The following is a 24,694-nucleotide window of genomic DNA, read 5'->3' as shown; positions in this document are numbered from 1 at the left end:
TGCTCTACCCATCACATGTACCAAGACAAACATTCATGAAGCCACACTGTAGACTAAATCAAATTAAAACTAAAGTTTTCTTTTTTTGTGTGTCTCAACATAAAAAAAAAACTTAATGGAACTAAAAGCAAATATGAAAACATTTATATAAATATGATGGTGCTTTATGGATGTGTTTGACATTTAAAGAGTCCAATTCAACACAAGATGTTTTGCTTAACTCAAATCTTGGATATTCAATTTGCTTTTTATCCACAAGACTGAAGTGGTCTTTACCTTTTATCACAGCATCTCTACCTGCTGGAGTTCCATTTTCTTGCGGTGCTACAAGCGTTTTCAGAATTACTTGTGTTGCTCCAAGTCTCGGCAGGGTGACATGTTTAAGAAATGGCAAATTGTTTTTCTTGGCAAATGCCTGGCTTGTTTCTCTCCTTTTCCTAAGAAAGCCACCCTCTGGAAATAAAACAATCCATTTCCGATTACGACTCCTGTAATATTTTTCTAGATGCTCCTTGAGTAACACAAGCTGCTGGTCACGGTGTGCTCTTCCCTATAAGGATAAAACATTACCTAAATAAAATGAATGCTTAAAAGAGATGACATTAAGACAGATAATTATTACATTTCTATGACTTCTCTCTCTTTTCAGAGATACAAATAAGCCTTTATGACAACACAAAACAATGTTCCCAGAGTACCCACTGGTGGCTGAGTTAATGCCACTTTACAGAAAGGCTGAAAAAAAGCCCTTGAAATTGAGAATGAAGCTCCCAATTTGAAGACTTCTCTGCAAGAGCAGCATCTAGACTGTAAACGGGAACTCCACGTAACAGGAGGATGTATTTACAGAATTCCCTAGTTGGTCCTGGGTTCCAAGCTGAATTTGCTAAACCAAATTCTGCAAAGACAATCTAAGGGTCAAGCTATGATTTGGAGGTTCATATATTGTCAGTAATTTCTGCAAGCCAAACAGCATCTTTGCTTATGTATCTTCTACACATCTCTCCCCACATCCCATATTAGAATAGCAGAGGTAGCAGAAGACACAGCTGGACCTCGAGACCGGGCTTGAGTTTGGTTACCACAGCAGAAACACAGATTTTTCCAAAATCTGCACTGCTTGAATGCTTAGTCTCAACTGAAATCAGCACACTGATGGAAATACTTATTGTTTGGGGGTGGGGGGAAAGTACTGGGCTGTGATATTTACAGGTTTTCTTCCTCTAAGAGAAACTGCGGAGTAGGAAGTGATTTTATTTGCGTAAACTTAAAGAAAGCTACAACAATAAAAATGAGATGCCCTAGCCAACAAGATATTGTATGACACCAGCTTCTAGTTTGATAATTAGCTGTATATACGATATATCCAGGTGGTAATTAAACCTGACGGACCAAGGGGAAGAGAAAAAAACAAACCCACCAAAACCCACAATAACCTTAATTCATTTCTCCTCTTTGATGTACTAGCACAACTTTTTCACTTAAGACAGTAAGATCTGTCCTTAATTACTGCAGAAATATCTTCAGTATCTTAAACAACAATCTATTATCTTCCCACTTCCACACACAGCAAGAGCAAGCTACCCAAATTTTCACAGTAATTAGTTTACGTCAATTATTATTTTTGAGTGCTCCAAAGTGACTTTGCCAAATCACTCAAAAGACACGGGAGCCCAAAATTTAAGCATCCCTCAGCAGAGGTGATTTTAATTCTCTGAAATGACAACAGAACTGCCACAAACCTTCCACTCTGGTGGTTTTTTTTGGCAGGGAAGAGGGAAAGAGTGGGGTTGAGTGGAAGACAACAAGAAACAGTATTTTACTGAAGACAAGTTTTGTGAAAGTGTTTCTCCTAGATTTTGAAATCTCACAATTGCAATTACTTCCAACTTACCTCATGAAAGGGAAAGAAAAACCTCTGCCTGCTCATATTAATGTAATTAAAGAGCAATACAGAAGTTCCTCAGTTAAAACAGTCCTTTCCCACCAGACCACAGGACTCCAGGATAGCACAATAGTTAAAAAAACCAGCAGCCAACAACAAACTTTTCACACATTAGATATTAAACCTCTCCAAAACCTAAACAAACCTAATGAATGCGACTGGTGGATAAATTGCCGTTTAGCAAATGCCGTGAGGTTTAAGATGCTGCTGTGATACAGGAAAATCTACTGGACTAATGGGAAAGAGGGGAGTGTTTAAAAGCAACTGTGACTAGCGGAATACTGAAGAGTCCTGGAAAATAAAATGCAATTAACATACTGTCCAGAAAGAAGAGAAAGTAAGTCATAGCAGAAGCAGATCCTTAATACAACCAATACAACCAATTCTTGAAGACCATGGCTAGTTGATCACTATCACAGGGAACGGTCTCAGCCTTCTTTCCTTTAGAGGAAAGAAAACAGGTAGCAGCGGACTGCTGACAAATTCTTTAGGATGCCATGCCATGCACTTTGCATCACCAATGTGGCAAGTTACTGACACTCTTGGTTTCCAGTAAACTTTTCAATGGGAGAAGAGAAAACACTAGTCAACTTCTGGTAGACCTCAGAAGTGTTCCTGAAACTGCCATTGGTGCTGCTCATGAAAATGAGGCTAACATACATTTTTAACAAATAGGATGTATTGTACCATGATCAAGTTACTTTATTTTACAGGGAAAAAAATGAAGTATTTGCTCATCCAAATATTACTAGAGCCTTTCTATAGTTAGGCAAAGGATCATTACTCACTCACCTTAAGTGTTTTTGCTACATCCAAAGGCTAATTAACAGCCAAGAAACATTTTCTTTTCAGTTGGTTTGTATTTAGACTCATGATGACATTATTTTATTTGTGAGGTATATCTCAGCCACTTTACAAAAATGAGGACAAGCCTTAGTTTTTGCAGCTCAGTAATGGTGTGGTTTTGTAACTGGAATTGCAACACCACATTCAGAAATTACAATTAACAAGCTGACAGCCGTGTGTACCTCAAAATTTGTATCTTGTGAATTTTAAATACCGAAATAATTTATATTTTACAAAGTGTCAAACCCTGTTCCTTTCCATACTCTCAGAATACACAGTTGTGTATCTCTAGGGACCTTTATTTCATTATCTAATTTTGCCTGAGGTTTTCTAACCATGCCTCTAGTCTTAGCAAGGAATCTCACTTTAGCTGAGCATAGCTGTGATTAAGTATTTATTTATTTCGTTCTGAGTAAATTAGCTTCTCTTTCTCTGTAAACTGAAAATTCATTAATTCTCTCTGGCTGCCCATACATTTTAAGTCCAGACAAATAAAAACAAGGAGAGCAAAGAAATGTGTATGCTAGATGTCACAGTTCACATAAATGGCAGCAGGTTCACGCTTACCATTGTACTTCCAAGTTTCTACTTTTACAGTGTAGTTTGATCAACAGCTACCAAACAACAAAAAAAACCTCAAATTGTAAGAAATAATCTGAGGTTTTCACTCCTTAACATTTGAGATGCTGAGCTCAACACACATTCTTTCCTGATGCTCAAATAATAATTAACCTTCAAGAATCAATTAATTACTATTATGCAGGTCCATTACCACCTTAAACTGGTCTACTACCATGTCACCATCAAAAAGGGTTGGTCCTGTCTTTCCTTATCTGAAACTTTGACAGTCAGAACAGTGACCTAACCAGACTCATTGCACAGTTTCAAGGTCACTAAGGAAAGAAGAGAGGTGCTAACAATGGGCAGTCAGAAGTGGAGAGACAAAAAGGACTGCTTATGTACTTTGCTTGTACACCTCTCATAAAAGGCTCACATCATAATTGGGTTCTGTAAACATTCATGTCTAGGCAAATAATAAAATAAGCTTGGAAAAAAAGCCGCTTCAGAACAAAACTCTACCCAAATACACACATTACAGCATAGTTATTTCATCTTGCAAACAATCCAGGAGGTAATCAGTAAGTCCCATAACACCACAATGTTCCAAATATAAGGATAATCAAAGCACTATTTCGTGTTTCCATTTACCTGTCTTATAAAGAAATCTCCATGGATTAGAGACACAATGCCAAAATTTGTATACTTAAAAATATGATCCATGAGCCACATCATCTGACGGACAACCTGAAAAGTTTAAAAAAAAAAAGTTTAGTAAATATCAAACCGGTCACATTCTTGTCACCCTTGCAACAGCAATAAAACTAGCAAATATAAAGTCTTTTTTGCCCAAAAGTATAAAGTGGCACAAGTGCTACACTTCTCCCTCAAGAGTAGGATTAAATAGCTGCCTTTTTGTAATATAATACACACTTCTATACTATTAGCCGTATGCTAGAGTAAGTTCTACTCTGTCTTCTCACACAAGTAGTGTAATGCTTCTTATTGACATACCACCACAATTTTAAGCCAGTTGCAAACTAAAACCATTTTTAATGTTTGTTAAAGTACACAAAACAATACAGATCTGTATTTGAAATCTCCAGCTGGTTTATGTCTACCACAAAACTACGTTTCCTTATATTTTTTTGTACTTGGTGATTTTGGGGATGAGATCATGTTGTTCTTGTGCTTCTGATGTGCACATGCTCCATACATGCTTACTCCATCTTCGAACAGCAGCATTCACTGAGACCTGTCTACCGCCCACATGCCATTACCGATTTCTCTCATGGCAGAGTAGTCACATGCAGCCCTGAGAATTTCATTAAGTCATGCTCCTTGTCCCGGCAAAGAAGCACGGTGAGAAGGCAAAAACAGAGGTTGAGACGTTAGATTCTCTTTGACCATCACCTCTTACAGGACAGAAGGCAGACACTACAGCAGTTCAGTTCTTTGAGATTTAAAATAGAATTACTCCAGAAGATGTAAGTAACAGAAGGGAAAAGCTTCTCTCACAAGGAGATCGCTATAGCTCTACATGTACACCTACATGTAGATTTTGAGAGGGGTAGGAATTGGCTCTTTACAGCTGGAAAATCCAGTGTCTCTTCCATTTATCACTATCAAAAAACGATATGGAGAACCACGACATTTCTCTGGTAGTCAGAAGATCATTTTTTGAATCTTAAACAGGCACGTTCTGCTTGGCATCTTTCAGTTGTCCAAGACGCATAATTTGAGGCAAAGGCACAAAGAACGCAGTCTAAGAAATACAGATTTCCTCTAGAAAATACAATATATTGTTCATGTATTAGTTGATTACATCTACTGCTAAAGTGTACTCTACACTTCTCTCCAAACACCAGAAGCTTGCACAGTAACAGAAATACTCAGAATCCACATCCATGCTTTCAACAATACTTCTAACAAAATAGTTTGATACAGTGAAAGATGGTGGCTTTTACCTCTTTTCACATCTTCACATGTCTAGGTGGAATTTGTAGAAAGCAGATCATATTTCACGAAGGAATTCTGTTTTGTAAAAGCAGCTCGATAATTTGCAATTTGCATCTAGAATTGCATGTATCAGTAAGTCTTTCTTCCAAAGAAATCTAATCATCTCTTGGAGTGCTCTGATTACCTATTCTCCCTTTTGACCACAGAAGCTATAAATGAATCCTGGGTTATATATTTGGAGGAAGGTAACTGTCACATACCCTGTTTCTTAAACAACTGTGGCCGGATGCTCAGCAAAGTGAAATTTTTCCACACTTGCAAGAACATACCTGCCAAAGAACGTTTAAGATACTTTATTGCCTTAGACATATAGCTGATCTTCCAGCAAAATCTGAATGTCACATTTAGAAAGTAGCTATCCTTGCCTAAGAGCACATTAAGAACACCTCAACTTTTGTGTTTTTTTCATACTAGCAAACTTTCTATTTGAAGATCTTGGATAATGCAACAGCACCCATTTCTGGACCCTCTAGCATCACTGGAAGTGGAAAAGGAAACCATGCCTGGGAGAAAAGGACAGCTCTCAAAGATATCGGAGGTTTTGCTGTGGAAACAAGCATCCATTTCTTCTCTGTGACGTGCTAGTATCCTTTCCTGTCTGCCAGTGATATTTCTCACTGGATGCTACATCTAAGGGAACAAAGACACATTACGTATTTGTGAGTGATAAAAGAAAAATTAGTTCCTAGATGTAACTCACCACTTGAAAATAATATTGGTGAAATGGTTTCTCATACAGCTATCCCCAGGCCTTTGTTAAATAAAAGAGGCTCCTAAAGCAAAAATTCTTCTCTGCAGAGATTGACATTCTTTCCATTTCAGTAAATTAGAAAGCCTTGGGAAGGGGAAAAAAAAGAAAAGGTATGCCCTAAGGACAAGAGTTAAAAAAAGCATCACTGAGAGGTGTTATTGCTCTTCAAGGCACTAGAATATCGCAAGTTCATGCCCACGCACCAGCCCAAAGATGACAGGCTAGTGTAGGGAACCATATCCTTTGATAAAAACACCACCAAAATTCCACTGATGATGATTTAGCCTGCAGCAGTACCCATATGACTGTCAGTGTTCATCTACTACTTTGGCATTTTGATGATTATTGTTCTATTATATCAAGCAGAAGTTAAACCAACATAATCTATTTTACTGCAGCAGATAAGCAAGCTTAATAATCTGCTTCCCTGAAAAGAAAAGGTTTGTGTCTTTTGAGGAATCAACATTGTTCCCTAGATGTTCTACAGCAATGCTGGAGGAAGAACTCTTGCCCAGCAATGCTAGTGCTTCTCTCTTCCAATACCACTTTTGTCTTTTTATTTAGATGATGGTAGGTTTATCCTGAAAGTTGATCATTGCTCTGCAGACTCTGAAGTCCATCTCACCATGTTTTAGGTGACACAGGCAGGGCTTCTAACTAGCATCCCTGGACTTCCTCAGTCTTTTTGAGAAGGGGTGATGCAATCATGTCAAAGATCAGTGTGACATACAAGTTGTAAGTAAGACAAAACATACGGGCAGTTTGCTGCAAGCGAGCTACAAAGAGACAAACTCCAGAGCTCACAGATTACAAATTTGCCTATAAACCTAGGCACTGGTAAGAAATACAAAGAGGAAATATTTTTATGTATTAATAAATATATACACACAATCTAACAAAATCAAAAAGGAGGAGTTCAAAGAATAGGATGCAATTATCTTGTTTGCAATTGCAATTAAACGGCAAACTAGATTAATGGATATTCATTCTGCTCTGCTACCAAGGGCAGAACAGATGACACTACAAGATATTGGTGGTGGCTCTTCCATTTAGTATCCTCAGGAACAAAACAACGCTTATCAGATGAGTCTCATATCACTTACATTTCAAGGAGGTTTAAGCAAAGACATTCAGAAGTATTTTGAGCACAGATTCATAGTTGTTTATGGATTGAAAGAAATTTTGGATGCCGTTTCAGGTACTTTTTGCTTCATTCTTCCTGCTTAAAGAAGTTCAGACTTAGAAAAATCTTTTACCAATTTTATAAAAAAATCTAGGTGCCTCCTATTCTCAGGCCCACTTTCATTTCACTCTACACAGATTTCATAACAAAGCAACCTGAAGAGACTGACTTACATCTTTCAAGCACCTCTAACTTAACAATGAAACCTAGGAACGCATGTCTTGAAATTTGCACTCAAACAGCCGCAAGCTCTACTTTTTCCTCTCCACTGCACCCTTCCTGGTGCTGCTTTCTGCTCTAAATCATAAAAAATAGCCACATTTATCAGTCCTGATCCAGTCAGAAAGCAGTAAGAGCAGCATTTTAACCTACTTCTCTTTGTTAAACACATAACCTTTAATGTTTATGAGACCCCAACTAACTAAGTTTGTTTTAACACTTACTTTCACAAACAAATTGGAACAATTTCTTGAACTATATAAAAAGTGTAATTAGCTCACTTCCGATTCAGCTGAAACCTTGCTCTGTGTGGCTTATCTTATGGCAACATGTATTAGTCGAGCAATACCAGTCCAGTCCTTCCATTAAAATTACAACTTTTAGCTAAGTTCCACTCCCTAATAAGAGATCATGTTTTCCTTATTCACATTAAGTGAATGTGAAAGACAAGAAGCGTCTTAACACATGTATTTTAGCTTACTGCTTAGTGAGATTAAATTTGCTTAAAACAGATAGGCTACACGATCATTTGTATATAAGATTTCATAAAATACTAGAAAAAATACCATCACATTTCCTGACATGGCCCTTAGGAAACATTGTCAAGTTGCAAGAACATTTCAGTATTCTACCTCACTGCACAGAAACTTTAAATGAAAGACTTGTGATTTTTTTTTATACAATTTTAACATTTAAGATACGAAAACATTTTGATTTTTTTAACATTTTTTTAAAAAGCAGCATTAAACAGTAAGTGTTTGCAGATTACATCTGGTTTCAGCCTGCAATGGCTGGCAAAAGCAAGCAATAGAAATGACAGCCTGCCACAGGAGGAAGGTTTTCCTAGTTCTGCCACTGCACCATCACCTCTGAAAGGCTGCCTTTGGTACGCTATTTTACTTCTTTGTATGTCCTTCCATGTGAAATGGAAGTGAGCTTTTCACCTTCACAAAATACTTTGAGAGCTAAAAAGTATTGTCTGAGTGGTAAAGTGTTTAGGAATTAGTGCAGCTTAACCATTCTAAACAAAATAAAAAATTATTGGAAATTGCTATCTTGTTACTAACAGATGAGTATCAAGGTTGTGAAGGACTCCATGTTAAATGTAAACTGTATTTAAATAAAATCACCTAATTTAAACAGTTGCCTATTGTATAATGATTTCTTTTGGACAGGTATGTTTGGGTTTTTTTTTTCTCTAGTGGTTTCACAGTCACTCAAAATAAAGACAATTCTCTTCTGTTCAGAAATATGAAGCATGCTATTTAAAAACACCTGATTCAGCCAGTTCTATCAAGGATAAACTATCCTGATCTTCCTCATTATTTTTAGCCACTTGTACTACTCATGCTGTATTTTAAGCATGTGTTGAAGCTTGTACATTTTTTTATTTCTTTATGAGCTAAAAACACTAAAGCCATGCTAGGCTCTGGACAGGTATATTCCAAGAGCAATGACTGCAATTATTTAAGGGAAAAAACAGTGATTTTAAGGATGTTTTGCTTTTCGAAAGACCCACAAACCTAACAGTTTCCATAGTGAAGATTATTTGCCACCTCAATGCCTTCCTCCATTTTTAACACCTTCTACGTTCAATGAAATTTACTCTGTCTTGACTGAAACTTTTTACCTATGGAGTCAAACAGGATAAATACCGCTTAGATTTATATATACACTAGTATACATACATGAGTCAATGAAGCTCTGCAATATTTGAAACACCTGGGACATCACTAGTCATGATTATATGCAATACATATCCACAGGACTACACCCTCACAGTCCTATCTTTATCACAAGATTGTCCTATGCATAATTTTGATGAAGGGAATTAAAGAGTGTTTATTCTGTCATTCTGCTCATTGGGGTACAGTACAGAATACCATATATACCTAACTTCCTCAATTCCTAAAGAAATTAAAGCAATTAAAAGTACTTTTAAAACACAGTCTTCTCTAGGCTACAGTAGAAAGAAAGAAATTAGTCTCTGCTCAACCTTGAGTGGCATTTTCATACTTTCTCTTTTGAGTTTGGTTTGAATTATTTTTAATTTTTTTTTAAATCAGCTCTGCTGTCGTAAGAAAGACCTGGAAAAATCTCTAAAAAAAAAGTTACATCACTGGTAGAGATATTAATATACACTAAGAAAAACAGTGCCAGTTAGAAGTTGTGCAGATGCAACAAAAAGCAGTTGTTGTTCTCCTTGTTTCTTCACCATATGGTCTCAAGAGAGAAGACAACACTAAGAGACACACACAGCTGATGCACTTTTTCAGCTTGCCAGGTATGTTTCCCACCCTTTGTAGCCTAATCATACACACCCCCTTCCTCCCAATTTGCACACAAATCTCAATTCCTGTTTAGATCCCATACTCGTAGGTTTTCAGCACTACACTCCCTAGATGCGAATCTTCTGAACAGCAACGGGTGAAACAATTGACATTAGTTGCACTTCTCACCAAGAAATCCTTAAGAGTTTGTGAAATAAGAGCTCAAGCAATTTTGACCTTAGCTTGGACATGCCCTCATAGGGAAGTCGCTTTCAGTTTCTTAACTCCTACCAAAATCCCATACAGAACTTGCTTCGAACTTTGAGAAAAATCCCATGCTGGAATAAAGTCGTAACCAAGAAGCTAGACCTGTGTTGGTTTGAGCAAAGCTGGCATGAGCTGCACAAGGGCATGAGGTGAGAGGAAAAAGTCAAGTACATGATTACCTGCAAGGAGATCTGCTTCACTCTATGTTAACCTAGACTGGATGCACACTAACTCAGCTTGTATTTGACCTTCTTCAAAGGCAACATTTATGGTCTAAAACCTGCTCCAAGCTACTGGCTGTCACATTAAGCCAAATCTAAACAAAAAGCTTCCTATTCAAGGCCTTGAGATTATATGGTGGATTAACACACAAAAGTCAGTCATCAGTACCACACATAGATGCAAGCACACCCAAGGTAACAGATCGCATACACAGAAGCTATCCCACTCCCCGGCTGTAGCCTACCGTGCCTTTATCCTGAAGGCACATCATCAGAGTGCAGACGTCACCCGTTGCTTGATGGTTCACCAGCACCATGGCTTCATCTTCTGACACTGCTTTAACATCATCACCCCATTCCACTACTATTAAAAAAAAAAAGTAAAATTAAAAGGTAAATTTTACAATGACCATATGGAAATTTTACTAGCAACAAAACAAAAACCCCAAAGACCCCCACACCCAGACAATTATAATAAAGAAACCTACATGCTACATGTCAATTTAAATTGGCACATAGCATAAGATAGGAATATTAGCAAGACCATTTTTCCAAGCAGAGGGTATCCAGCTTAGTTTTAAACTGCATGCACAGAGTAAGAACAAAACAAAAATACTCTACTAGAACATATGCACAGAGATTGATCTTTTTGTGTCATTACACTATTCTATATTTAGGGTCTCAAAATTACATAAGCTTTTGACGCAGCTTTGAAATTCAACTGTCTCACTTCATTAGATTAAAAAAAAGCATATTGTCAAAACAGGTTTTTGTTGTTTTTTTAAACTTAGCAAGTTTGTTTCACTTCTACACTTACTATTATTAAACTACTCTGGTAAACGCAAAACAAAAATCCTGTAGTTGGATCATTAGGTTTAAAATGCTACATTAAACCAACTCAGTAATTCAAATCTAAACAAGCTGGCTATAGGCAAGAAAGTGGGTTCAGAAAATGCTGCTCAGATGACAGAAACTATTAGTCACTATTTTGTAGACCAGAGACCAGATACTCCAGTGGCAAGAATAATGTCAGGAGGAAGCTACAGCTGTTGATCATCCAACATTTACACTGACTAGCAAAAATATGCTTAGGTGAGGAAAAGGAGTTAAAATTGCTAGTTCCATCATCACAAAGTAACTAAAGAGAGAAAGACAAGACTGCCTCCCAAAGAAAAACGCAGGGTGGAAAACTAGAAGAAAGTCTGTTGTAAATTAAAGAGCAGAATACACCTAATGCTGTCACTGGGGCAAAGAGACAAGCAAGTCAAGTCCGGCCCTCTTCAGTAAAAGGGATGGTTATTGCAATGCAGGGTAAAGGGAAAAGATGGGCAGGCAAAGTAGCTCTATGAAGCTGAAAAGGAAAAGTAAGATGTGTTGCCCATGCATGTAGGATATGATTATTTTTCTGTTCAGTATATTAAGTGGTTCTTACTGGCTATTATTCTCATTTCTGACATCAAAGGAAATATTTCACTTCCACTACTGAATCTTTAATACTGTTATTAACAGGTCTCCAGACAGTGAACAACTCTCATCACAGGACAATTAATTACTTTACTACTATCTGTCTTTTAAGCAATGGTTTAACTGATGCAAAAGCAATAGGCTACACACTGAAGACAAGAAGCAATAACCCCTGCATAGCTTCCCTGTCCTTGCAGAAATCCAATTAGCATCACACCTTTGAAAACTGCCACTTCTATTACTTTCTAATGGCTCCCAAATTAGTACTGAATTGAGCCTTGAACACAAAGTAAAAAAAAAAAGATGCTGTATTTGGTCACAAGTAGATAAGAATAGACTAGAGATACGAAGGTGGGGAGGACTATTCACTGCATAATATTCAACCTCCTTTCCTTTCCCTGGGCAAGCTAAGCACAGATCCTTTCTTATTTTTCTCAATGCGAACTTGGAAGATCCCCTTTATCGCTCCTCCTCAATTGTGCAGATTGCCTCCAATGCCCTCTCTGACCCTATGGAAGTTGGAAAATGCCTGGATATGGCAGTCATTGTTGACTGTGCACCTTCCTTATCAAGTATTTCACATATCTACCTATGGCAGTACCTCCCAAGGCAAGAAACTAAGATGAAATAAGAATTGTTTTAAAGGGAAATGAATCAACCGCATACTGATTTTGAAATTATTTTCACTGTTTTTATTAAGTAGCCAATATGCAATAGTCTTACTGAACTGTGGCTTTCCAAAAGTAATAAAAACTGAGTACAAAATACATTAAGCATCTGCAAAATAAGGTTTCTCACAAGTAGCTAATTATTTCCAAATAAAATTATTTTATTTCTAGATCACTCAGAGAAAAAAATGGATTACTTTACTATAGATACTTCCCTGGGACCTATCAATTTATACTACTAATAATTTCTGCTGTAGAGCAGTTTAAAAATCTTCAGCAGTTTTTAATCTTCAAAAATGTTTTACAGATCTAATTTTAAAATAAAGGATTAAAATAAAGTTCATGACTGAAAAATGTAAGCCATGAGAAGTAGCATGCAATTGAAAACAACTAAAGAGGAGAACTTATGAAGCTTGATTTGCTACAAAAAAGTACATTTTTAGCATACTAGATGAAGACTAACGTCTGACTTTGAAACTTTCAGCTAGGCCCCAAAGAAAAACAGGAAAAAAGCTTCTGCTGTTACCTAGAGCACTTTTACTTGCTCATTAAATACAATAGAGGGTAAAAACACACAACCAGCTTACAATGCACTAACAAGTTTCAGCTGAGAAGTAGTAAAAAGGTGGGCTCTGTTATCCTACCCCAAATGCAAGGTAAAAAAAAAAGTTTTATTTAATTCTTTAATTTATTTACTCAATTCATTTTATCTATCAATTGGCCAGGCTAATAGCTCAACTTCCAGGGCTCAGCTGACAGGTAGTAAGTTATTAAATCACAGTGAATCAGCTGGACATCTTCTAGTTTCTTTTCCCTCTGTCATTTCTCCTCAGGCAATCAGGCTGTCTCTTGTGCTTAATAACGCTTTATGGTCAATTGATTGACCTGATTATCAAGGAGAAAAGAATCAGTTCGTGCAAGTCCTTCACAGAGCATTTCTGGATCGGAAATAGAACAGCAAACCACAAAAGTGTGCAGAAAAACCACCGCCATTACCACAATTTTTTAAAGAAGAAGAAAAACCCTCAAATATCTAGAATTTTAAGTTTGCAGTATCCCTTTAAACTCTCAGTGGGGGGAATAAATACTCGTCTTCGATTTTCTCACCACACTGAAATTTTCAAAAGGAGCACTTTTTGCTTTAAGAAATACTTGTGCTATTACTTTCCTCCACTGCAGTTGAAAACATTCAAATCAAAACCTCAGCTGCATGGCAGCAGAACCAGGCACACTGCTTTGCTCCACTGTGACAAGACAAAAACCAGCTCAAAGAAAAGTATTTGTCACTCAGGGGCCTGAAAACCAGCAAACATTCTTCCATGGCTTCTTCTATTGCCAGGACACATTTTATAAGGATACCGGTTCTGTGTCTACAGCCTTGCAATAGTTAAGATTTCTGCAAATGCAGTTCAACATAGTGAAGTAACATATAGGAAGGAAAGAGCAGGAAATCAGTTTAACATGGTAATTTGAAATCACCGTAGTCTCGGTACCAAGAAAATCCAGTAATCCTGATTAGTAATGTCATCTTTTACCCACAAGATTGAGACAGAAGTCGCTTAGCTGTAAGAGATACTTCATTTGAGATTTAGTGCTGTAAGCAAAAGGCTTCTCCAGGAAAGGATGAAGACAAGTTCACTTGCAATTGCATGCACCGTAAAACAGAAAAGATTTATCCTTCTCTTATAACAATAAGTCAAAGATGTACACAAGTCTCTAAAACATCGAGAAAATATTTCATATAACGAGCTGCAAACCAAGCTTTTTACGAGCTAGTCCTTGCAGACCTTAAAGAAGAAAATGAAAGCAATGAATGAGTTTTTTCCACGTTTTTCCTGAACTATTACACATCTAAACATGGCTATTAAGAGTTCTCAGAACACTTGACTGCTTTGTAACCATGTACTTAACATAACTGTGTTCATGTAAGCGATGCTATGAATAAATATACAAGCACTTTAATTGCAGTATGTTATTAGGCTGGGCAAATGACTACTCAGCTAACTAACAATTCAGTAGATTTATTTTATACTTTTGAATATACCTGACAAGAATGGCAGTCTAGTGTTCTGTGCAACTGCCTAGCAATTACTATGAATGACTTGTGATATTGCATTTTAAAACACACAAAAGTGTTCTAAAATTTTTGACAGTCTCCTCTTCGTTATGGTTAATAGTTTCACTACAGTGTGTGCCGTAAGAATCGGTATAAATTTTATTGGCATCTTAACAACTTAAGTTCTAATGAATACTTGGGGTTGTTATTTCAAAACGTATTGAGTTTAACTTCTTATTTTTCCACTGAATTGGAAAGCAAAAAAAAAAAATAATAAAAGCCTCCTCCCAGAATTTCAACAGCCATTAGGAAGTGGGCAGTGAAGGAACTAGATGAAATTCTCATACTAGCATCATCCAAATCTAAAAGCTATCATATTAATCCCATAAATAAAAAACATTAAAAGACTGATGCTTTATGGCAAGGTCAGGGAACCTCTTAAGTGTTCTAATCATAATTATTAAAAATCCCAAACCCATAAAACAGCTAGATAAATCACCTGAAAGTTATGATATATGTAAACATAATTGATTTGGATTTCCACTTTATTTGCCATTTAGATTTGAGCCTACACACAATATTCACAACTTTCTCTAGAAACTGGATAAGTCAAGAACTTTTACTCCAGAACCTCCCACTCCTTAGTTTATTTTTCTCCTGATCACTTGTAACCACTTGCATCCATGAGGCAAGACTTCAAGAAAACCTATTCCAAGACGTTGCAGGTTGGCAACACTTAGAACTGAACAGTACCACCTTTCGTCAATCGCCTGAAAACCTTCAGTAACAAACGGCATTATTAATGGAAAGCCTCCTTTGCTTCCTCAAAAGCCACCCTGTTTTCTAAAAGAACAAACATTATTGTTAGGTATTCAATAGTGACCAACTCATGACAACCAGGTTTCTGTGTTTTAAATGTTCCTTCTCATATTCAAGCACTTGAGTCTGGCAAGTTGCAACCCTGCTTTACTGTTATTCACAAATGGCTTGTCAAAGCATGTTTCAGCTAGAGTAGCTATGTGCAGCTGTTAAATTCATTTGTCTCTCCTTTATAGATGGGATTCTTTGATAGCTGGCATTAAGAAATCCCAGAAGTGATGCCAGAGGTTAAATATTACTTAGCATGCCTAGACCACATTAAAAAAAAAATGAATAGAAGACATGCTAAAAGGTGCTTTTTCCCCCTTAACAAAAAGGTTAAAGGCATTTGTCTCTGTAAATTGGTTGCCTACGGTGAAGAAAAGGAAAACAAACAATGGACTAAGCAAACCAGCATACAGTTAGGTTTTTTACATTTATTAAGTGCAGATTTTAGAGTTTGAAGACATTTAAAAACACCTATATAAAATCAGACACATACTATTGGACAGAGAAAAATAGCTCTTCCTATCCCACCCATTCCTTCAAAAATTCATACTGTCAAGGAAACCTTCATACATTTTCTTTAAGTACACAAAACACGTACAGGTGAACAATGAAAGTACAATCCAGAAAAGGAGGGAAAGAACATGCATACAACATCATATATCATTAAACACAGCTTCATTTAACATGTTATCTGTCTTTTTCTATTAAAGAATGTACCCTTACTAACAACAGTATTGTCAATTTCAATGCTATTACAATATACATATCTTAAGGTGGTAAAAATACAGTTTCAAACAAGATTTTGATACCAAAAAAGCATCTTTTACAGCTAACTTGATTCAGACTTTTATGATGATAATAAACTGACCTGCACTGAAAAATTTTTCCTTTTAATTCCATCAAGAAAAATGCTTATCATAGAGAAGTCAGAGAAGAAGCAGCAACTGGGGAAGAGAAGCCTGCAAATAAAAGGAGATTGTTCCTACAGTACGTGTTAATAAACCATGGCTGGATTTAAGATGTCCCAGTCATCATCTTCATTTTTCTGTGACAAACCATTTTGCAGACCTCTACACTTCATTGTAGGAAACAATGCACATTTCCTTTAGCTTTCAGTTCCATTCTTCTTAGCTGCCACCCTTTCTTTCCGCAGTTTACAGACAGATCTGCTTTGTGGAGAAGAGGACTTGAGCAGTCACAATATTTATGCCCTAAGTCAACTCACACTCTTACTTCAATTAACTGATAGTAAGAGGTGTTAAAAACAGGAGACTTACAACAGAAATGCCCTGGCTCTTTCATCTTTCTCACCAACCCAAGAACCATGCTTTTCCCTAAAGCACGGCAGCTCCTTTTAGAAATAGGCCCTAGCGATGACTGCTTTTGAAGACTGACTTAATTTTCCTGGAGTGCACATTCAAGACCTCATGGGTACATTTTGCTTGAGTTCTATAATTCACTGGCACAAGAGATGATGCTTGTGGCTGAAGAGAGGGCTCCTTTTACCCATACGTGACTGAGAATCAATAAAAGCAAAACCTTAGTTCACCCTCAGCGAAGCAAACTTCTTCCACCGATTTCAGTACCGGCAACATCATTGCAAGAGCTTCTCCATAATTATGCTAGGCAAGCAGTTTATATAAGAAAACTTTTAAAGTTAACAAATTCTGTCAGGATAGACAAGCTATACGCACTACAGATATTTAAGGAATCATTCCAAGATATCTTAAGTCTTACAAGAACGTATCTTTCACTGGACTTACCCTCCACATTTTGCTGGAGGTCTCCAACAGCTACTTTATTCTGCTCCTACAACACTGTTTGAATTATAGAGGCACTGAAGTCCTACAGCTCATAGTTGAGATCATCCAAACTGGAACCCCAGTCGTACATGGTGGTTACTGCTTCCAAGGAGTGGTACAAGACAGGCAGTGTTCATAGCCACACAGGCAAATGTGGACTGTGAAATGTGAAGATTGCGATTGATGTCAGCTTTCACGACTATACTGGTAATACACTGTAGCAGCAGAGAAGCAACTTCACTGTCTGTTTTGCTGCTTCTATTATTAGAAAAGCAACTGCAAGACTGAAGAATGGGATGGAGTGCTGAAATCCTTTTGAAGTACCTCGAGCTCATGAGTCAGACCACTCGCAGAAGGAGCAAGCTGTACAGCACATTCCTCCCCCGTGACAGACAAAATACATTAACTACCCAGAGGAACATCAATGCATTCATGAACTAATATCCTAATGCTCTAATACCTTACATACTCCAGATGTTATAATGGCCAGAAGAACAAATCAGTTTGAAGCCTAGAAGAAGGAGAAGCAAAACAATGGGGCAGTCTCAATTTTTTCTCCTTATGAAAGAATACTTTTTTACACTTCTAACAGACAGGAAATAAAACATCAGAATAATTAAAGTTTATTAAGGGATACTGAAAATCAAAAGTTAAAAACAATCCTAAGAAGTTTCAAAGTATGCACAAAAATTAGCTAGTTAGAAGCACATTGTCAACAAGGTTCTAAAAATACAGAAGAACCTGAACTGACAGTAAATATACTTCAGATTAACTCCTATCACTACAGTTTATATTTAAAGCTGATACTCAGTACCATTTTCACCATTCCTAGATACATTGTGGAAAGAAACACTGTCAATCTATGTTCAAGAATGTTTACTTCCAACATCAAATAAAGACAAAGTTTACAGGACTGTCTTTAAGATGACCATAAACCAAAACCAGGTATATAAGCTAGAAGATGAACTCTTGCCTTTTGTTGGTTAAAAGCTTCTAAAGACTGTGGGGATGACGAAAAAGCTGTAACACCCTAAGTGACAGAAGCAAAGAAACATATTTCCCTAAAACAAGCATTGAAGAGACTCTGAATAGAAGGATCTCAGCTAAGTTGTTACACGGAGCAAGACAAGATTTGCAGCTCACTAAGACTGGCACAATTTTAGAGGGCGAGAAACCTCCTTCAACTATCACAGGGTCACAAGACAGCTTGTATGAAAAAATGTCCCAAGAAATTTTGGTCCACAGATGTTTTATTACTCCCTAGACAGATACTACAGATTTCAAAATTTTAAGGAGAAGAACCAAGACATACAAGTTTTTTTACCAGTTTGCACTTTCTGTCATTCAACCCCAAGGTCAGAGACAACAATGGAAACACCACAGTCAATCCCTCAATGCAAAGAGGTCCAGCAATTGCCTAAAAAGACCCTTTTTGTCAGACAAGGCTGTGGGTCCTACATTTCAGTCTCTTTATCTACAAGGATAATTTTTACAAGTGAGAAAGGATTCTCACCACTCAAGCACGTGACTTTATATACTAAATCCACAGAACACTTTTCCACTTTTTTAAAATGCAAAAGTCAAACCCTTGCAGTTTCACCAGTAACACTGATGTTTACTCTTAACAAGAAGGTAGCCTAACATTGAATTTGCATAAGTTGATACCACAGTCTTAAAAGTCCTGGTCAGCGTATCGTATATTGAAACTACAGTATTTTAAGTATGTTTACAATTGAAAATACATCCTAAGCTCAAAGAAATTGATATCTGCAAGACTGCTATATGAAAAACAGACTGACTTTTGTAGAATTAAAAAAAAGAGGAATTTCAGAATACAACACCATTACAACAATTCAAGCATGTTTCTCTTTGTAAAAGGTTAAGTACCACAGAAAAGCAGTGAGAAGAGGAAAGAGAGTTTCTTTTCTCTGATCAAAAAACATAGCCGTGCAGCTGGGTAACTAAAAAACACTACAAATACAGAGCTTGCTATTATTGTTACCCTTATCACCCTTTCAGGCAAAGAAGAGTTGGCTGTGGCTCTGTATTTTTAACAACTTGAACCCAGCAGGTTACTACAGTACTTTACCCATACTCGTCTGCCCCATCACTGCTGCTGTGCAACTAATCAAGCAGGAACAGAGCTGACAAGCAGGGTCTGACACATCAAACACCAACAGACAGGAACAAGTCAACAAAAGTGCCATGGCGTTTTTGTTTTTATTTTCCCTTTAAAAACTACAGGTATCTTTAAAAAAATTCCCATCTGTTCCATAAGCTGGAGAACTTGTTCCCTCCTGGATTCAAGTCCAAAGAAGTCAGATGCAGGCTTTCCCGCTATATATATCTGAAAAGAATGAGAAATAAAACAGGAGGGAAGAGGAAGATTCATTTAGAGCACACAAAAAAAAGGGGTAAGCTAGTCTGAAATCCAGTATGTCAACACTGGGACTTGAGCTTTAAGAAGGAAAGCTGTAGGAGAGAGATTCATCACCTCCAGCAGCACAAAGCCCAGCTGGAGGCCTGTCACTAGGGTTGTATCCCAGGGGGTCGATACTGGGACCAGTAATGTTTAACATCCTCATTAGCAGCAGCCTGAACAGTAGAACAGAGTGCACCCTCTACAAGTTTGCAGCAAGCTTGCAGACAATGCAGAACCGGGAGGACTGGTTGATAGACCAGATGGTCATGCTGCCATTCAGAGGGATGCAGACAGGCTGGAGAAATGAGCCAACAGGAAACTCAGAGAGTTCAACAAGGGGCAGTGCTGAGTCCCACACCTGGGGAGCAGCTTTGCAGAAAAGGCCCTGGAGTCCTCGTAGACAAGCTGACCACAGGCCAGAAATGCATCCTCATGGCATGGCAAACAGAATCCTGGGCTGCATTAGGAAAAGCACTGCCAGCAGCTGGAGGGAGGTGGTCCTTCCCTCTGCCCCACACTGGGGAGGCGACATCTGGAGTACTAGGTCCAGTTCTGGGTTCCCCCATAAAATAGAAGACGCAGACTTACTGGAGTGAGTCCAACAAAGGGCCACTAAGATGTTTAAGTGACCAGAGCATCTTTCATACAAGGAGAGGCTGAAGGAGCTGGGACTGTTCAGCCTGGAGAAGAAAAGGCTCTGGGGGGGAATCTTACTCATATGTAAGTACCTCATGGGGGTGCAGGGAGAAGAGTAAAGATGACTTAGCCAGACTCTTTCCTGCAGTATCCAGTGACACACTGAGATGCAACGGGCACAAATTGAAATACAAGACACCCACATCAATACAAGGGAAAAAAAAAAAATTTTACTGTAAGAGTGGTCAAACACTGGCACAGGTTGCAGTGAGGTTGTGGAGTGTCCATCCTTGGAGCTATTAAAAACCTGACTGGACATGGACCTGGGCAACCTGCTCTAACTGACCTTGCTTTGAGCAGGGGGTTCAACTATATGATCCTCAGAGGCCCCTTCCAACCTAAACAATTCTGTGATCTACAGCCTGATACCAGGAGAAAAAACATAGTGTTAACAGAATTCTTTCTTAGTGGATACCTTCAACTACAACAAAACCTACAATTTCATCCTGCAGCATGAAAAGGAACAGCCTTTACAGTCACAAATCCCATGTTGCAAATACAAACTGACAAGGTTTTTCTGTCTTGCTGCTGCAGAACTGCAGCAAAGACATAAATTTGAAGGATAGTTCAAACCTTAATATGGAAGAAGCAGAATATGATTCACCTAGGATCATCAGACTCAGGAAAAACGTGGGACCAGTAACCAACACCACAAACTTGAGGCAATGATGCATTTTAGCCTGAATAAGCCATTGTGTTCACTGCTATGAAGTCCCGAGATCTTCATCCAAAGACAGAGATCTTCAGATCTTCAATTTTATCTTTATCTGTATCTTTAGCTATGTTACAAAATATTATGGCAAATTAAACTACTCTACTGAGACTGTTTTGTCTGCATGTCAAACACAAAGTATGCAAGCAGCTACTTTTAGTTACTCAAACACCAAGACATTCAAATTACTACTTAACACTCAGATACAGTTACTGACACCTACTTAAACATAAAATTTAGATTAGAGTAGTAACAAGTAAACAAAAAAACTCCAACGTGTAGAGTGGGAAGGTCTCAATTATTTCCCCTACTATATTTATCTAAGATATTTCTTATTTTTCCTATTTTGGGCAAGTTGCTGTAATACTTGAGAAGCAAAAGACAGCCACTGCAACATCATGTGAGCATCTGTGCTGGTGGAAAAAAAACCTAAACCAAACCCAAAACAGAAGGGGCAAGCCAGCACAACCAGAGCTATCAGAAGAAGATGGGATGATGGGGCAGCAAGCACCAGTTGGAGCAGAATGAATCCTTATGGAACTGCAGTTTGCTATGCTGGAAGACCTGCTGGGCAAGTCTGGTTGGCCCAAGGTGCAAAGCATAACTAGCACGAGTCACCTAAGTTACCTTCAAAATTGCTATTAATTTCTTTTTAAAACAAACAAACAAACTTGTTAGGCATGTTGTGGTCTTTCAAGCATAGCAAGCATAGAGTTTTGTTTTAAAGAACACTATAACATGTTAAAAATGTGTAAGCCCCCACTCTTCCCTGTAAGCTTAAGTACAAAAGAGAAAGATGAATGTCCTCATTACAAAAATGTTGTAGCCATGTGCCACAGACACTACAGAACAACTATTTAGGCAGGGACAGGGTGACAGCTGTTTGATTTTAGTGGACTTCTGATTTGTTTGAGGAAAGCAAGTTAAAGAAAATATTTTTCTCCCTAAGAGAGCACTCTGAAAGCACACCCGCTGTCACAGTTGAAGTACTGCATTGTAACAATAACCTGAGCTGTCTTTGCAGAGTCAACTGCCTAGGCAGCAGAATCTACCCAGGGGCAGTATCGAAAACTACAATCCTATTACTACAGCTTCCTTTTGAGTCACTGGCAATGGTATGCATTACTAGTTTGATCCTGTTGCTTGTCTTTCCAGATGTGAAATTCCCTGTGATGCCAAAGAGTCATTCATAAGGTACTTCACTTCCCGCAGCTGTTAAGGTGGCTCAAAAAGTACAGCTACGGTATCATACAGCCTTAAAAAGCTAACAGATACAGAACAAAAGCAGATCTTCCCAGTCAGGTTTCATGGCAGACAATGTCCAGAGAACACAGCCAGGTTCATGGCCCTAAGTAAAGGGATACTTTTCAGATTGTGTAATCAACACCAAAAAACAGTATATCCAAACCAACTGTGTGAAAAATCCCATTAGGGTAATGGTCTATGCAAAGCAAATGACTTGTGAAATAGCAGTCCTGTTACCTCCAGAGAAAGGACTACCTCTTTCAAAGCAGGGGGAATGGTTGAAACATGCTTTGCAGCCTCAGCTGTTAACTCTAAGGATCTTGATCAAAAGAGAAACAGAAGAAATGCAAGATGCAAACTAGGTGGTCTAGTGCAAGCTGGCTAAAACAAACTAATAATTAACAAGCCATCGTACAGGACCACAGCACTCCCACTGTTTCCATTCAACTGTTTGGCCACTTATGCAGAGTTGCACACAGCAACACCAAAGGACTTTCTGTTAGGAATCAAACTTTCTTCTCTATACAACGAAGTAGAGTCTCCACAGTATAGTCCAGGATAATGTGAATACTGGGGAAACTGGACAAAGACTCCACTGGAGAAAAATGCACCCACAGGACAGAAGCAAGCCTTCAAATAAATAACTGGGGAAAATCTGTAATTCTGTTTCAATAAGAAGACACTAGCAGAGTCTGATAGCTATAAAGAAATAAAAATAAGAATAATCTATTATCATAAATAGGTAAAGTAAAACTTGAAGGAACTTGTTACAGAAAGTTTAAGTATATTCTGTGATAACTGTTGAACTGCCCAAAATGAACTCCTGATAAAGACTGCACAAAATTCACAAAATTTGCACTGGTATTTAAGAGGGAGCAAGCTCTATTACAACAACGTTCTGAAAAAAATTGCTGTTTAGCTCTTTAAAAAAAAGTGAGGTATTTGGAAAGCCACAGTTTTAGCCATATGGAAGATTCTGCTCCTACTTAGTCTAGATTTCCAAGTTAGGCCAGTTGAAAATATGGCTTTAACGAGCAAGTAACTGGTGGCATATAGCAATGAACCTCCCCAGGAAGAGATGGCCATTTCCTCTCCTTTTAAGATTTGTAGATTCCAAGCTTCCTATATCATTCCAAGGAAACCAGAGCATCTAGAAGCTTTTCACATGTTTTTCCCAAAAAACACAGCTGCGGAAATATCATGAGATATTCAGCAATCTTACAACAAATATCCCAAGGCCATGGAGTATCAAGTCTTTCTGGGAACAGCAGAAGAACTCAACAGAATTTGGTCATTACCTACTGCATAAGGGACTGGAGAAGCTAGCTAGCAATGAAAAGACATGAGTTGGAAGTCTCATTTCCATTTTTAACTGCAAGTTTTAAGTTACTGTATATTTTGGGACCATAAACTTTTCAGAGCACTATACAAGAGGCTCTTTCAGGTAACAGACATGCAGAACGCAGAAAATTGGCACTGGATTGCACAAAGAGTGAGAGCCAATTCTCATAGGAAGCTGATAAAGCATATTATTCTAGTGCACTTATATTGTAGCTAGACAGGTAACTAATCAAGTGTTTTCTGGTACCCATGAAATTCTCTGAAGTACCTTGAGGTTTATCAAATACAAGAACCAGAAAACTGTTAATAGGGCTGGAAGTGAACAAACATTACTTTTTCTTTAAACAAGATGTGGAACTTGCCTAAAACTCCAAGTGAGAGTTTGCATTCATCTCTCCCTACATACCAAGCCTAATCAAATACCATGGTGAAAAAGCTTGATGGGCCCCCAAGCATTCTACTTAGCTCTAGAACTGTACCACCAGAACGGGGTGCAGGCAAGGGTTACAGCCAAAAGGGTACATATCAAGAAAAGCTGCCAGAGTGAATACAGTTAAGAACTAAGACTATACATTTCAGAAGACGTGCTAGGTTAAAAAAAAACAAACATAATTACACTACTGAGCAAGGAAACTGTTTTCCCAGTGTTCAAATCCAACTGGGCTCAGAAAAACATGATTTTGCATATACCCTTTAAATAAGTCTTATTGATTCAAAAAAATACCAGATCTTCATCAATTTTTCCTCCTAACAGAATCAAACTGCATGACTTTAATCACTGGCTAAAGGTTCAAGTCAAGAAAACCAACAATACTATTACTGGAAATCAAGATTCTGTATGTGGTAACACCACCCAGATATCCCAGCTCTGGTCACTACCTTCTGCTTATCCAAATCAAGTTCTGTTACCTCGCAGTTACCTCTTCATATTCTTCAGGTCTTGCCTAAGTTACTACAAAATGCTGTTGACACTGTCTCATTATACAGCTGACGTTTTTCAGCCCAGCTCATGATACAGGACAAATAATTACCACATAAATGTACTGCCAGATATATCTGGAAACCCCTTTACTTTTAGATATCTCTGTTAAATGGCTCACATGGGAAAGGCAAAAGGCCATTCTGTGCATTTATTTACAGTC

The 24,694-nt window shown here is 37.9% G+C and overlaps 1 protein-coding gene across 1 annotated transcript in view; it reads right to left on the bottom strand.

Annotated features, from left to right (window-relative positions):
- LPGAT1 (lysophosphatidylglycerol acyltransferase 1) overlaps window positions 1-24,694 on the bottom strand; it is a 62,237-nt gene that overhangs the window by 23,894 nt on the left and 13,649 nt on the right. Inside the window, exons 2-4 of the mRNA XM_010576425.1 lie at window positions 10,525-10,643; window positions 4,001-4,096; window positions 277-550 (exon numbers count right to left, since the gene is read on the bottom strand). Of these exons, the coding sequence (XP_010574727.1) occupies window positions 277-550; window positions 4,001-4,096; window positions 10,525-10,643 (489 nt within the window). The remainder of the gene's footprint in view (window positions 1-276; window positions 551-4,000; window positions 4,097-10,524; window positions 10,644-24,694) is intronic.

Source organism: Haliaeetus leucocephalus, unplaced genomic scaffold (assembly GCF_000737465.1).
Source record: "Haliaeetus leucocephalus isolate CR32 unplaced genomic scaffold, Haliaeetus_leucocephalus-4.0 Scaffold526, whole genome shotgun sequence".
NCBI lineage: Eukaryota > Metazoa > Chordata > Aves > Accipitriformes > Accipitridae > Haliaeetus > Haliaeetus leucocephalus.
The sequence above is the reverse complement of the archived record's forward strand: the minus strand, read 5'-3'. Positions and strand labels throughout refer to the sequence as shown.